This window comes from Cygnus olor, chromosome 23 (genome assembly GCF_009769625.2).
Source record: "Cygnus olor isolate bCygOlo1 chromosome 23, bCygOlo1.pri.v2, whole genome shotgun sequence".
In the NCBI taxonomy this organism is placed as follows: domain Eukaryota; kingdom Metazoa; phylum Chordata; class Aves; order Anseriformes; family Anatidae; genus Cygnus; species Cygnus olor.
In genome coordinates, this window is record NC_049191.1 from 4,266,499 (window position 1) to 4,279,693 (window position 13,195).

Consider the following 13,195-nt stretch of genomic DNA (forward strand, 5'->3'; position numbering starts at 1 on the left):
AGATGCCCTGCAGGGCACTCACGTGGCCCGGCACCACACCGCACTCACAGGCAGGAGAAATTAAGAGCCAGGCAAGCGGCAGCAGCCCCCGTGCCCAGGACCAGCCCCTTTCCCCCTGCTAAGGAAGCACCCACAGCTCCCCACACACGCCCGGAGTAACACACGGAGGCACCGAGTGGATAGAAAGGTTTTTATCAAGTTTACAGTTTTAAAAAAGGATCACAATCGTTTTTTGTTTTGTGGGTTTCGTTTTTTTTTTACATGTACATTACCAAAAAAAATTGCAATTGGGATCTTCATCCAGGGGTTACTGAGCCGATTATAAAAAAAAAAAAAAAAAAGGCAGCAGGAAAGCCTGGCTTACACGGCAACCGACAGAGAAAAGTACAGACAGACAGGACACGGGAAAACAGGAGGTAGCGAGTCTGCGCCCGGCTGCGCAGGTACGAACCCAGCTCCGCTCTCCCTGTTGCACACACACACCCCAGGCAGCAGGGTCTGGCTGCCAGCATTTGTTTTGCAGGGGTAAAAACAACCCCAAAGCAAACGAGTCTACAGTATTTTGCTTGTGAGGTGGTTTTTTGTTTTTTAAATGGAGTTTCTCTGCTGAAGCTCCTTTGGTCTGAAGCGAGTAACCCCCTGCGCCCTGAGTATCCGTCCTACAGCACCCTCCTGGCCCCTGGCGTGGAGGGGGGCTTTCAGGACACGGCCCCCATCCCTCCTCCCACCCCATCCTCTGCTCAGCAATAAACCCCTACAATACAAGTGGAATAATTGCTCTTATAAATATATTTATATCATATATAGGAAAATAAGGCACTTCGGGAGGGTTACAGCTCGCCTAATTCTAAGACATTCTAATCAGGAAGAAAAATGAGTTAGTTTCTGAAATGAATTAAAATGCACGTTAATACAGTAATAAAAACCATTCGATCCACTTCCCACTTCAAGGCTTTGTTTAAAACCGAAAGAGAAAAAAAAAAAAAAAAAGCACGCCCAAAATCCAACAGCAAGGAAACCTGACCCAGAGCAGCAGCACCTGCCCCGCGCGGGCTCCCCTCCGAGCCCGTCAAGGGCAGGCGCTTCCAGGAGAGGCACGTTAAATAAGTTCACGGACTGAAAATATCCTTTCCCTGAAATGACACTCCGCACAGTTCCTCGGCCATCTGGGACCTCCAGGAGCCCCTTCCCTCGATCTGGTCTGGTGCTTTGGGTCTGATAAGGAGAGGAGAAAGCAGTGAAGGTCACCGACTGCAGATGAGGCTCCGGGCTGAGCCCGGGGAGCCGGGACGAGGCTTTCCCTGCGCGCGCAAAGGAGGGGTGGCGGGGGAGAGGCTGCCGGCAGCCAAGCACTGCGGGCGAGGACACCGGGAGAATGTTTAACCAGGAGCGAGGCGCCGGGGAGGAGAGGCGGCGGTGGCCTGCCCCAACTCGACGTGCACGCGGAGGGAGGCAGCACGCCCGGAGCAAAGGGCTCCCGGACGGGCGAAATGGCTGCTCCGGCTCGGCGTCTCCCCGCGGACACGAGTCGGGCTGAAATGGGAAGATGGGGGCTTCCCCCCAGGGCAGGCAGAGAGGGGAGGACCCAGTCTGCCAGCTCTCGCTTTTGGCTTTGTGAAATGCTCGAGGCTCTCTGTCTAAGCCAGCCTGATGCAGAAAGAAAAGGACTAAGCAATGACCAGCAAAAATGGCAGGGGAGTCGAGCGCAGGCCCTTGGTCTACGTGGGGCAGCAGCCCTGCAGTACAGCACAGCTGCTCTGCCTTGCAAAGGTTGTTTTTGGCACCTCTCCTCTTCCCCTACTGGTTTAAGAAATATTAAGCTTACTTGGTGGCCCAGCGCTCTGCAATTTTGCAATGATACTCTCAGACGGTCACTTTACACCAGTTGTTTCTCAGGGATCTCCGTGCTAGAGCTTTTCATGGTCAAAGACTTAACACAAAACAAAGGAAGCCCTCCCGCTTGTCCACAGTCCCTCTGCTTAGGATCCAACCGTCTTGGTTCTCACCTTGGGAAGCACGTTTGAAAGCAGCCGTGGTTACAGCAGGCTTGCACGGACAAAGCAGCGTCCCTCCCGCTGCCAGGAGGGCTTCGCAAGCAGGCGAGGCCGTCAGAGGAGCGGACTCCACCCGCGGCCATGCCGATCACCCACCCACACGGCATCCTTGTGCAACAGGCAGCATGGGGCAACCGTGTCCCCAGCGCCCCGAGGCACGGCCCTGCCTGACAGCCCATCCATCTGGGTCGCACGGAATATGGCACTTCTCTGTATTTCACGCGACAGAAATACTCGCTCCCCTTTCCCAACAGGGGCCGAGTCTACTTAAGGCAATTCAAAATTAACCCAGGTTTGGCATTTGTGAGCTCCTCGCTTCCCTGTGTGATAATGCTGTCAGCCTGGGTTAGCTTAAAGGTCCGTTTTCCCCAGGAACCTGTCTCCAAGAGAAGCCAGAGGAGGATGCTTACAGAAAGAGGAGAAAAACAGCGGCAGCGCTTCTCCTCCAGCCCCCCTTCCCCAGCTCGCAGCAATAATCAGTTTGCATTTCCAAGTCCCTCCACTGCACAACGGCTCACTGGCACTCGAGGGGTTTGTTCCCTCTTCCAGAACCTGGAACTAGCACTGCTCAGATGTTCCCAGCCCGTCGGGATGCCTCGCTGGCTGTGCCCTTTGCATCCTGCTCTGCAGCTGACTCGCTGACAAAACGTAATGGCGCAGAGGTCCAGTAAATCTCTCCTGATCGTGCTCAGGGTCGCGCTGGATCTCAGCTCGATCCACGCCCTGGAAAAACCCATCCTCCAGGCCCTCATCTGCTCTGTCAAAGATTAAAAAATGCACAAACACACGCAAGAAATCGGTAAGAACTTAATGGCACAAACTGAAATCATCAATCAAACCTCAAGAAGGATTTTCAGCAACCTAGCAGCCTCGGGCTGGGCCTGGCATTCCAGGTATCAGCAACATCATTAAACAAGGCAAGCCGGAGAAGAACGAACAGGCACAGGTTGGCAAAATACTTGACAGTTAAGAAAGGCAAAGAGGTCGGAGATTTGGTCTTAATGGGATGTGCTGCTGGTCCCACCCCACAACAGCTGGGCCCACGACCTCCAAAGGGCTTTGGAATTGCTTCCTTGCATGACCCCGACGGAGGCAGTCACATCCAAATGAAAATACAAAAAGCGCATCTGCAGCATTGGGGGATTGGTTTCTAGATTTCCAAGATATGCATATATTCTATGTAATATAAAACAGCAGTAACACCTAGGTCAGCTAGTTCAAGTTCTCCATTTTCTCCCCCTGCCAGTACTGTGCTTGTAGTGAGCAGCCAGGGAATCTGTAGGGTTAGCCAGGAGAAGAAACATTTTCTTAAAATTAACTATAATAACAAAACGCGGGGAAAAATACGTAGGTTAGGTCTGATGTAACCAACGAGCAACTCAAGTTCACACACGGGATGTTTTTAGGCACACAAACTCCCTTCCTTAGGTGGAAGGGAAGAGGAAGCAAGGGTAACACCAGCATTTTCTGCTACTCAAGTCCCTGTGTAAAAAGTATGGTCACTGCACCAGAAAAGCACCTCTTCAAGCTGGCTGCAGCATTGCCCTGAACAGGCCAAAGTGCCTGGCGGTCAGAGAACCTTCCCCCCACCCACCCACCTCCCTGCTCTAGGCACTTCTTTTTTTCTTAAGCACGCTCCCGGCACGAACTGGAGAGGTCAGCAACGCGGAGCTGCCACCGCTCAGACGCGGCTCAGCGGGGCAGTGGCTCTGCTCCCCCCGGAGCAGGAAGCCAAGCAACCGTTCTGCCCGGGCTTTGCATCCCTCTGTGCAAGCCTCCTTCGGCAGGCTCGACAAAGCAGTCCAGGAGATTTAAGGAAGGTAAAGGCAGCTCTGAAAAAACAGCAAGCCCCTCCTCACATTGCACCCAATGCGCTCCGCAGCCCTAGAGCCAGGAAGCGCACCCACGGGGGTTGGGGGAATTCTGGAAATACTGAGGTGGGTCAGAGGGGAAAGAATTGTGCACTATTGCCAAAAACTGATTATTTGACAGCGGGATGCAGCAGAGAACAGACATTTAAAGCCCATTTTCTTGCAGCACTACCAGTATTCACTGGAAAGGAAGAGCCATTAGATCAACTGTCTGCTGTTGCAATGAGAAAACTAGCTGAAAATGTCCTTCATCTGAAAGGCCGCGTGGCCACAACAGGATCATCCATCTTTACTTTAAAAATCCCTCAGGATGGAGGGGTTTTATGTGCTCTGCCTGGTGGCATCGAGAATCTGGAGGTTTAGCTCTCTCTTAAATAAGCAACCGTTACGCTCCCTCCAGCTAAATCCCAGCGCCGCCATCCTCACTGTCCACGAGGAGACCTTTCGGAAAGGCTTCCCAAAGAGCACAGAGTCCTGCCAAAGCTGGAGGGGGAGGGAGAGGGGAGACATGCTGGTGGTTGTCTGAAAACCCTTGGCACATCTTTGGTTACAGGATGAAAAAGGAAACGGTGGCAGGTTTGGCCACCCGGTTCTTTAGGAAGTTGTTAACCCAGGAAGGAAGGGAACAGAGGGGATAGGACCGTGGTTAATCCGACCATTCGTCCTCATCAAACTCCGAAGAGTCATCCTCAGAGTCGCTGTACTCCACGGCGATGCGGCGTGACAGGATTGTGGCCACGTCATTGCCCACAACGTCCCGCTTCTCCTGTTCCCGCTGCTCTTCCACCTTGCGGAGCTGGAAGCCTGTTGGGAAGAAGGCAACGGAGGGGATCATTCAAAGGCTTTGGTCACACTGAAATCTCCAAGGCAGCCATCCTTCGACGCAATCCTCTGAGCAAGACAGCCTGTACTCTGCCAGCGAGCATTGGACACGCTGTAGAATAACACTGATAGTGAATGACAGCCAAGACAGGCTGGGTGGGCAGGTGGAATGGCAAGTGAATCGTTTCCGTGCTCCTCTGCAGGGTCACACCGCTGCCATGCACTCCGCTTCGCAAACCTGGACCGCGCCAGTCCTGACACGGCCATTTCCAAAGCGCAGGCAGGGGCACACAACCCAGACAGGGTGTCATCAGCGTGGGCACACCAGGAGGGCCCACGGGGGGACCAGCCCCAAGCTGCAGGGTAGTCCCAGCCCTGCTCGTGAGACACCGGGGGTTCTTCCCCCACTCAGGACACCGGGGGTTCTTCCACAGGCTAAGGAGAAAGCTGGCATCGAAACGAAAACCTACCTTGACGGATAGCTGAGAGCAGATCGCTCCTGGCATCGCTAACCGCAGGCAAGGATGACTTGGGCTTGGAGGCGGAGGTGTCCGAGGGTGGCGGTGGCGCCGGGGGGGCATCCAGACCACTGGAAGACAGCGGCGGGGGGCCGGGGGGCGGCGGTGGTGGAGGGGGAGGCGGCGCGCTCCCGCTGCCCGGCTGAGGCAGCGGAGGTGGGAGCACGCTGGCATATTCGACCGCTGGAGGGGGCGGCGGTGGTGGCGGGGCAGCAAACTCGGGGTGAGGAGGGAAGGAAGGGGGCGAAGGGGGTGGTGGGGTCCCCGGGGACGGGAAACCCATGGGAGGAGGTGGCGGGGGCATGCTCCCCATCGGCGGTGGTGGCGGAGGCGGCGCCGGAGGGGGAGCAAAGCCCGGCCTGGTCCCGGAGGGGGATCCGATCGGAGGAGCTGGTGGCGGGTGACTCGGGCTGACCAGGCTGGATCTTTTGGTCCCTCCAGAACCAGAACCTCTTTGGTTGTCTACAGGATAGCTGTCGCAACAGAAGGAGAGAGACAGAAGGCTATTAGCTCTGAGGCCGGGTTACACCACACAGTCTCGGTGTTAATGCAAATCACGTGAGTTGGCTGCAGCCTGGACAAAACCTAACTTCTAGGCTTAACTGCTGCTTCCATGAGACCTCACTCCTTGGTTTCAGTTTTCCTGCAGCATTTCTTTTAGCCAACACCACGAGGACAAAGGAGAGCTTCTGGGGACTGGCAGAAACGCCATCATCTGTCCCATCTCCCAGGCTGACGAGAACACGAGCCATCTCACCTCCCTGCCAGGGGCCAGGCGTCACATCTGAGCTCAGAGCGGCCTCTTGGCTGAAGAGCTCCTGCAGCACTGCGAGCCACTACCCCACCATGCTGAGGTCAGACTTATGACACGTCAAGCAGGGATGTCTACTGTGATAAATCGCACGAGGACTGGTGGGTATGCCAGGAGAGCATATGCTCTGAACACCTGCTAGGAACAGATCTCTGCACTGGATTCCACGGCTCGGAGCTGGAGCGCAGCAACCACGTCTCAGAGCTCGCCACAGGGATTGGAGAGGAAGACGCGGAGACCCAACGTGCTCTTAAGGAAAACACCGAGTTCCCACTTACGGCAGCTGCGTTGTACCAGAAAACAATTCTACCCAGAAGATATTGTAACGTCCTATGTACGCGTAAAGCAAGCCCTAATCCGACATCTCATTGCGCTGTAAGGCAGAAGAGGTTTGGTACGTTTGCCATGAAAATGTCACAATTTTTGGCAGTGCACAGCGCTGATCCATGACAGGCTACTGCAGATCAAACCTCGCTCCCAGGATTCTTTAAAAACAAACCACCAAAACAAAACCAGATAGGAGAAGATCTCCATGGCTAGGCAGAGATCTAAGCAACCGCGCAAGGCAGCTTAAGCTTCATCTGAAAGCTCGTTTCTGCTCTGCCCTAGAGGAACATGCCGCAGAGTGGAGTGCTTGGTCTCTTTGACACATCAGAAGAGCCTTTTCTGCAGCACTGTTGCCTTTGGATAAGATGGAGACAAGCTAACGCAGTCCTGTCTATCAGACATACTGTTACTGCCTTAAAGAAAAAAAAAAGCTACTCTCTTGTTTCAATCCGTGTGTCTCAAGCCACCGCTGGACCGTAATTCTCCTCTCTAGAGGTGACTGGAAATCACCATTTCATCTGATACAAAGCAGCTGCCCTGAACTTCCACTGGAGTCTCCGGGAAGCAGTCGGCTGGCGTGTTCAAGTCCTTTAAATTTAACTACATCTACGTCTTCAGCGCCCACGTCACGCGTTTGTCAAAAATCACAGGGCAAATGGCAACAACAAAGAAAAACCACAAGCGGAAGAAGCTGTTCTTTGCAAAGCTCTATCAGGAGCTTGAGTCTGGAACAACTGCGCTGGAAAAAAAGGGACTGAAGCAACGCATGCAACGGAGCCAGACCACTAAGTGGGACCCCACTCTTTCAGAAAGCAAAACGAGTCTGCTCGAGTTCTCGACCGCGTCTGTTCTGCCCTCCCGTACAGGAGCAACAGTGGCAGCTGGGATTTACAGAGAGCTGCGACTGTCCCTGCCTGCAGTTGCGCTTCCCCTCCAGACAGGAGCATCCTGGTTCCCATACAACACCCGTTAGGAAGTTATGCTGAACTATCTCAGCCTGTCTCATGTCATCCTTTTACACCACCTCCTACTCCTCGGTGACAGAAGGGATCCCGTAGGCTTACCTAAATTCCACCGGGGGTGGAGGCAGGCTGTCATCTGGGAACGAAGGAGGTGGTGGCACAATAGAGTCAGTCTGCGGCGGTGGCGGGTAGCAGTTCACGTCCATGCTTTCGTTTGAACCGATGCTGCCGTTCTGATACACCATGTTAGAGGGGTACCTGAGAGAGCAAGACAAGCACCGTGTTTAGGAGTTCAGGGTAACGTCTAAAGGTCATTTTCCCCCCTCGCATTGCCTCCTGGAAGGGTTACAGCCACACAGCTGTGCAACGTTCAACCAGCAGACAGCAGTGATATTAACCACGTAGACGGATCAACCTGCAAGATTTAGAAATTAGGTTTCCTAGCAGGAATGGCTTTTCACAGCACAGCTGGACCTGCCTTTAGGTGGGACCTTATCAACCACCACAACAGGATACACAAAACAAAACCTTAAAGCAACATTGAAAAAAAGAAGCCTTTTTCTCAAAGCATCCTACTGAAGAACCATGTACAGTTTACTCTGCATAATTCTTTGGCTAGATGCTCTCATGTTTATTTACTGCTGCCACACAGCAGAACAACACATGAGTATATTTTATTGAACAAAAAACCAAATATTTTTCTTAACATTTGATTCTAGGGAAAAAAACTTACGAGTGCATTTTGACCAGCTTGCACTTGATAGACTCCAAGTTACACCGCCTATCGTCAGCGACAAAAAATAAGAGGTACTAAAATATATTACAAATTAAGCTTGAGCATAGATTATCAGGAAGCACACCCAACAGAGATGCCGTTAAATGCAAACAACCAAAGCTGAAACATTGCTGAAGGAAGAGACCACTCTCACGTTCAAGTTTCAGTGGGCTCGTTTCACTGTGGGCTGGGGTGGTGAAATCCCCCCAATTCCTGGGGGCTCCGAACCTCAAAAGAATTCAAACGTGTGGACGCATTTCCCCAAGAAAACAGAGGAGCAAGAAAATGGTGCTGTTGTGCTGCTCGATTCCTCTGCTAGAAACCAAACCTGTTCTCCTATTAAACTAAAAGCAAGTTTTATTTTTAGCTGGAGAGTGTGATTTAAAGAGAGATTTTTCTTATATGAAAGGAAGCTGCAAGGAGCAAGCAGGCGAGAAGTGCATTGTGGGGAAGGCGGTCTGCTTCCAGCCTGGCTGGTGTCAAAAGTTAAATGAATTCCCAAGCCAGCAGAGCTAAAGAGAGATCTGCAGCTCGAAATACTTGGCTGGGGACTGCCCCCGCTTCAACTTTAGGGTGTGAAGAGCCATTTGTGAAATGTAACAAAGCAATCACACACTACTACCAGGATGCCACCCTGCTCCTCAGCGTAAGGCCCAGAGGCTAGGTGCGATGGGCAGGGCGCTGCGACGGGACAGGGAGCCGCAGCTTTCGACACTTGTGTGCCCGCAAGGCAGGCAGCTGAGAGCAGACTTGCTGCTGAAGCTGTTCCTGCCACCTTGTTTAAACCGTGTAGCTCCCTGATTTATTTAGCAAATTTTAAATCAGCAGACGGATTTACTTTGGAGAATCTGATTAGTGGCGGTATCGATCCACACTGTGCAGCAGATCTGGAGAAGCTGCAGAGCAGGGTGAACTGCATTACAATCAACAACGCCCGCCCGCTCCCCCTCGCTGGGGAGCTGAGCAGAGAGCCCCAGACTTGCTTACCCAGCAGGACCGTGTTTGTCCTTTATCTCAACAAATTCTTGTCCCATTTTCAGCTTCTCCCACTCTTCTTTCCGGGTTTTAATTTTCCGTGGATTCACATTTCCTCGGTTAGGATTCTCCTTTTTCTCTTTCTAAGGGAGGAAAGGAAAGGGAGGAGGGATCAAACAAAAGCCTTATTTTTGCTTTAAACTCACTGGGAACAGGAAGGGATAGAACGGAGATGCAGCAGTTTCAAGAAAAAACATTCTCAAAGAGGGCCAGGATTTTTCATTCACTTTCCCGATTGCTGAAAGCTCCAAAGACCTCCCAAACAAAGAAGATGGAGCACAGACAGCATCAAAAAGACAGCATCCAGTTTCCCTAGTGCAGTTCAGACATGATGCCATTGTTACACCCTGGCATGACCACCTGGAGGGCAGAGGGAAAGCTCAGTTGCCCCTCATCAATTCAGTTTTTGGCCTCCGCGTCAAGACTGCCAAATTTCACCACCACCTTGCTAGCGTTAAGTGCTTTGGGCGTGCAATGTGGATGCTTGCCCACAAAGATCTGCTCATTTTCTGTGTTCTGACATGCCCCAGCTCCCTCCTTTGTTATTTTGATTTAGAAAGAGCACGATCTGTTTTGATATTTAATACTTCAGTTGCTCAAAAGCTAAATAAAGTATGCTCGAACTGAATCTTTTCCGGTGTGACTTTTGGTGTTGGTGAAGAGAGGTCCGAATCCTCTGGTAACCAAATCAGGAACTCTACCTGGTGCTTTCAGCTCAGATGGTTTCGCTAAGCCTCTTGATTGCCCCTAATTTAACATTATGGCCTGTTTTTGCACTCCTGAAGGGATATTTTCTTCCATCTTTACTCTTCCACGGTAGAATTTTTTACAGCACTTGAAACCGTGGCGTTGGGGCAGTGGGATTTGCACTTCTTCAACACTGAACAGACCCCTGTGCAATGTCAGAAGTACAGAAAAGACCGATACAACTTTCTCCCCTGCTGACTGCACCAGCGCTATGTTTGAAGACTACAAATTAAGCCATTTTAACCATACAAAGAAGGTGGTATTTGGAAAAACAGATTAAGGACATCTTTGTTGTCTTTTTTTAATTAACAGGGATGAAAGTAAACCAGATAAAAACTTCTCTGAATTGATCCCTGAAGAGCTTAAGAGAGCAAACCTGAATTTTGGATAGCAACTTTGGAGTCCATGGTTCATTAACACTTCCCACCTCCTTTCCCACCCTGACATGCTTCTGTTGGCAGACATCTCCCATTTCCTCACCCTATGTTTCCGCTTTTCTTTCATAATATCCTTGGTGTCCTGAAGCATTTTCTCTTTCCAAAGGTCAAAGAAATACGAAGGATTTGTGTAGAATTTAAGTGCCTCTTTGCCATCGTCCCTAGAACAGGGAAGGGAAAACACACACAAAGAAGGGCCAAGTCACGCATTTGTTTGAAGCCCAAAGAAAACACAAGTCACAACCCCAGATAATAGTCTAAAACTCTGCAATGAGAAGGTCAAACGCTCTGCTCTCGCCTCCATCCTCTGTTTCAAAACAAGCAGCAGACCCACCGCCCCGCAGCAGCCACCGCTTGTCCCAGCTCTCCTACTTGCCATCGCTTTCGCCCTCACACCAACTCTCCATTATCTGGATTTCGGCACCTGAAGAACTCAGCCGCTCTGAACAACCGCCAGGAGAGCAGCAGGTCTCTCACTCCAACTCCCACTTGTTTGTCTTGTATTTTTGGTGTGAAAAAACCTCTTCCCAGCCCAGGAACCCTAAATCAGACCAGCAGCGTCCTTGAAACTCATGAGTGCGCGTGCACGCACACACACACTCTCCTACTTTGCAGTGCAGCCGCGTCTGGCAGAAGACAGCTGCCTCCAGCTATCTGTAATTACTTTTTACCTGTTCAAAAGATATTTATGGATGTGGGCTAAGTCTCTGTATTCTGACCCCCTTACTTCTACTACGTATGAGATGAAATGGCACGGCAGGACTGCTAAGAACTGGTTACACAGCCCGCGTAGGTCACATCAGATGTCTCAGGCCAGGCACAGAAGGCCACAGGACGTATCTCCAGACCTACAGGAGTCTGCTGCACCCACCTGGGTGAGAGCCACATACAGATGTACGCTCTGCAGTTTGCACTGCGGCTTTCTGGAAAGGAGCCACAGGGCTACAGCGAAGCACAAGAAAAATGCATCATCTGCACAACACCTAGCATGTTTATGCAGTGCCAGCCAAGCCTTGCCCCAAGGCAGTCACAAAAGTGACAGCGGGTAACCAAACGTATAATTTTCGAGCTATGCTCATTTGTACAGCCTCAAAAGCAAAGTTTCACGTAATCCCAAGGATGGAGATTTCCTGGTGGACCTCAATTTGGCAACAGTATTTCCCATTGAAGAGTGTTACTTCAGTAAAGCATGGGATGGGAAATGACCTCCTCAGCAGACTGGCAGGAAGAGGTACTCCTCTGTAATGGCACCAGGGCCAAAGGAGGCGTTGCAGTGTTACCTGTACGGGGAGAGAATGTTGAGAGGTGGAGGAGTATTGCAGGTCCCATAGGTTTCAAGGACAGGAACTGGGAGAGAATCTCTGTCGAAGAGCTTCTGGTCCTGAGTAGTGGAGCTTTTGAAGGCCTTCCTGGTGTTAATGCCTTGCAGAGAGACTGTAAGAAAGAGGAGAGAGCAAGTGAAGAACAGCTTGACCCAGGCCAATGACACTGAAGATCAAGTAGCAAACATCTGATTGCAGTTGGAGTTCTTGGCGTGCTTAGCACTTCTTAAGGTCAGGTTCCTTTTCCCACAGATCTCTTGGGAAATCCAGCAAATCTCAGATCATGCTGTGCCAAGATCTGCTGCGGCAGCTCTCAAGAGCCGCGTCTCTACAGATGTGATTTCAAACCCCTGCACCCAAGACCCAGGAAGTCCATGGCTATCGAACTGCTGAGGAGCGAGTTTCTACGTGGAGACTTGCTAACAGCCAAGTCTCGACTCGGCCAGAAAGGCTGCCCACACGAGCAGCACGGTGCTTTTTGGGAGGGAAGGAAACGGTCCCTCTTAGTCCAAGAGAAGACATTCCAACACCAATCACAGCACCAGGCTTATTTTAGGGTCACGAACCAAGCACGCTGATTCACTGAGGATCTTTACCACGCTTGGTCTGCAAGGACTCTGCTCCACTCCATTACCTTCTTCCTCTTTGGGATCCAGCTGAGTGACTTTGACTTGCAAGCGGTCAACTCTCTCGACTAGAACGCTCACCCGAGAGGCAAAAGCGTTGGCTTGAGTAAACAGCTCTCCAAATATGTCTTCTGCAAATTTACCTGCAATATTAAAGTGTCCACGTTACCCCCACGAGCCACAGACCACATGCGATCTCCCAATTTGTTCTCCTGAAGAAGGAAGGAAGGAAGGAAGGAAGGAAGAAGAAAGAACCGTGCTTTCTTTTCAAGTTTCTCAGCGTTAAGTTTAATACCCAGGAAGACAATGCTCTGTTCCACCAAAACCTGACGTTTCTGAGGGATCTTTAGGCCATAAAGGAACAATGGAAACACACAGTCAAGTCAGTATTAAAGTAATGAAAAAAAGAGGGATGAGAACATTATCCTGGTCTGAATCTGGATGGGTCTGTCGGTCCTTTAAGATTCTCTGCTGTTCTGTTTATTAGACAAGAAAACACAGTTAGGTTTTTATTGCTCTGGAGAATCTCAAAGGCTCCCAGTCTCCAGCAGGCCTGCCTCCAGGGTAACTGGCACGTATTTACAAGCTCAAAGTACTCTGCAACTAGAGAGCAGACCAAGTCCTTGATCCTCCAGCCTGAGCTATAACCACAGACGAAAGCACTGACCCTTTTGTTCCTTCAGGTGGCACTGTCTGAAAAAATGATGCACTCACGTTTATTCTAAATCAAAAGCAAAGGGGAACTTCTTAAACAGGAATATTCTCTCTGTAACAGCTTGGATTGCCCAGTGGGCTGCGATGACAAACATCATCCATCGTTTGGACGGCGAGAGCGCCCAGGGGCTTGGATCAAGAGCTCGCCGCACCACTTAGAAGCATAACAAAAAG

General features: G+C 51.1%; 1 protein-coding gene across 3 annotated transcripts in view; it reads right to left on the bottom strand.

Annotated features, from left to right (window-relative positions):
• Positions 1 to 3,365: 3,365 nt before the first annotated feature.
• WASF2 (WASP family member 2) overlaps positions 3,366 to 13,195 on the bottom strand; it is a 29,990-nt gene continuing 20,160 nt past the window's right edge. For all 3 annotated transcript variants that reach the window (XM_040534813.1, XM_040534812.1, XM_040534814.1), the window contains 7 exons: positions 12,316 to 12,450; positions 11,640 to 11,793; positions 10,403 to 10,520; positions 9,128 to 9,258; positions 7,468 to 7,623; positions 5,218 to 5,738; positions 3,366 to 4,729 (listed from right to left, as the gene is read on the bottom strand). In XM_040534813.1, the coding sequence (XP_040390747.1) occupies positions 4,572 to 4,729; positions 5,218 to 5,738; positions 7,468 to 7,623; positions 9,128 to 9,258; positions 10,403 to 10,520; positions 11,640 to 11,793; positions 12,316 to 12,450 (1,373 nt within the window). In that variant the 3' untranslated portion in view covers positions 3,366 to 4,571. The remainder of the gene's footprint in view (positions 4,730 to 5,217; positions 5,739 to 7,467; positions 7,624 to 9,127; positions 9,259 to 10,402; positions 10,521 to 11,639; positions 11,794 to 12,315; positions 12,451 to 13,195) is intronic.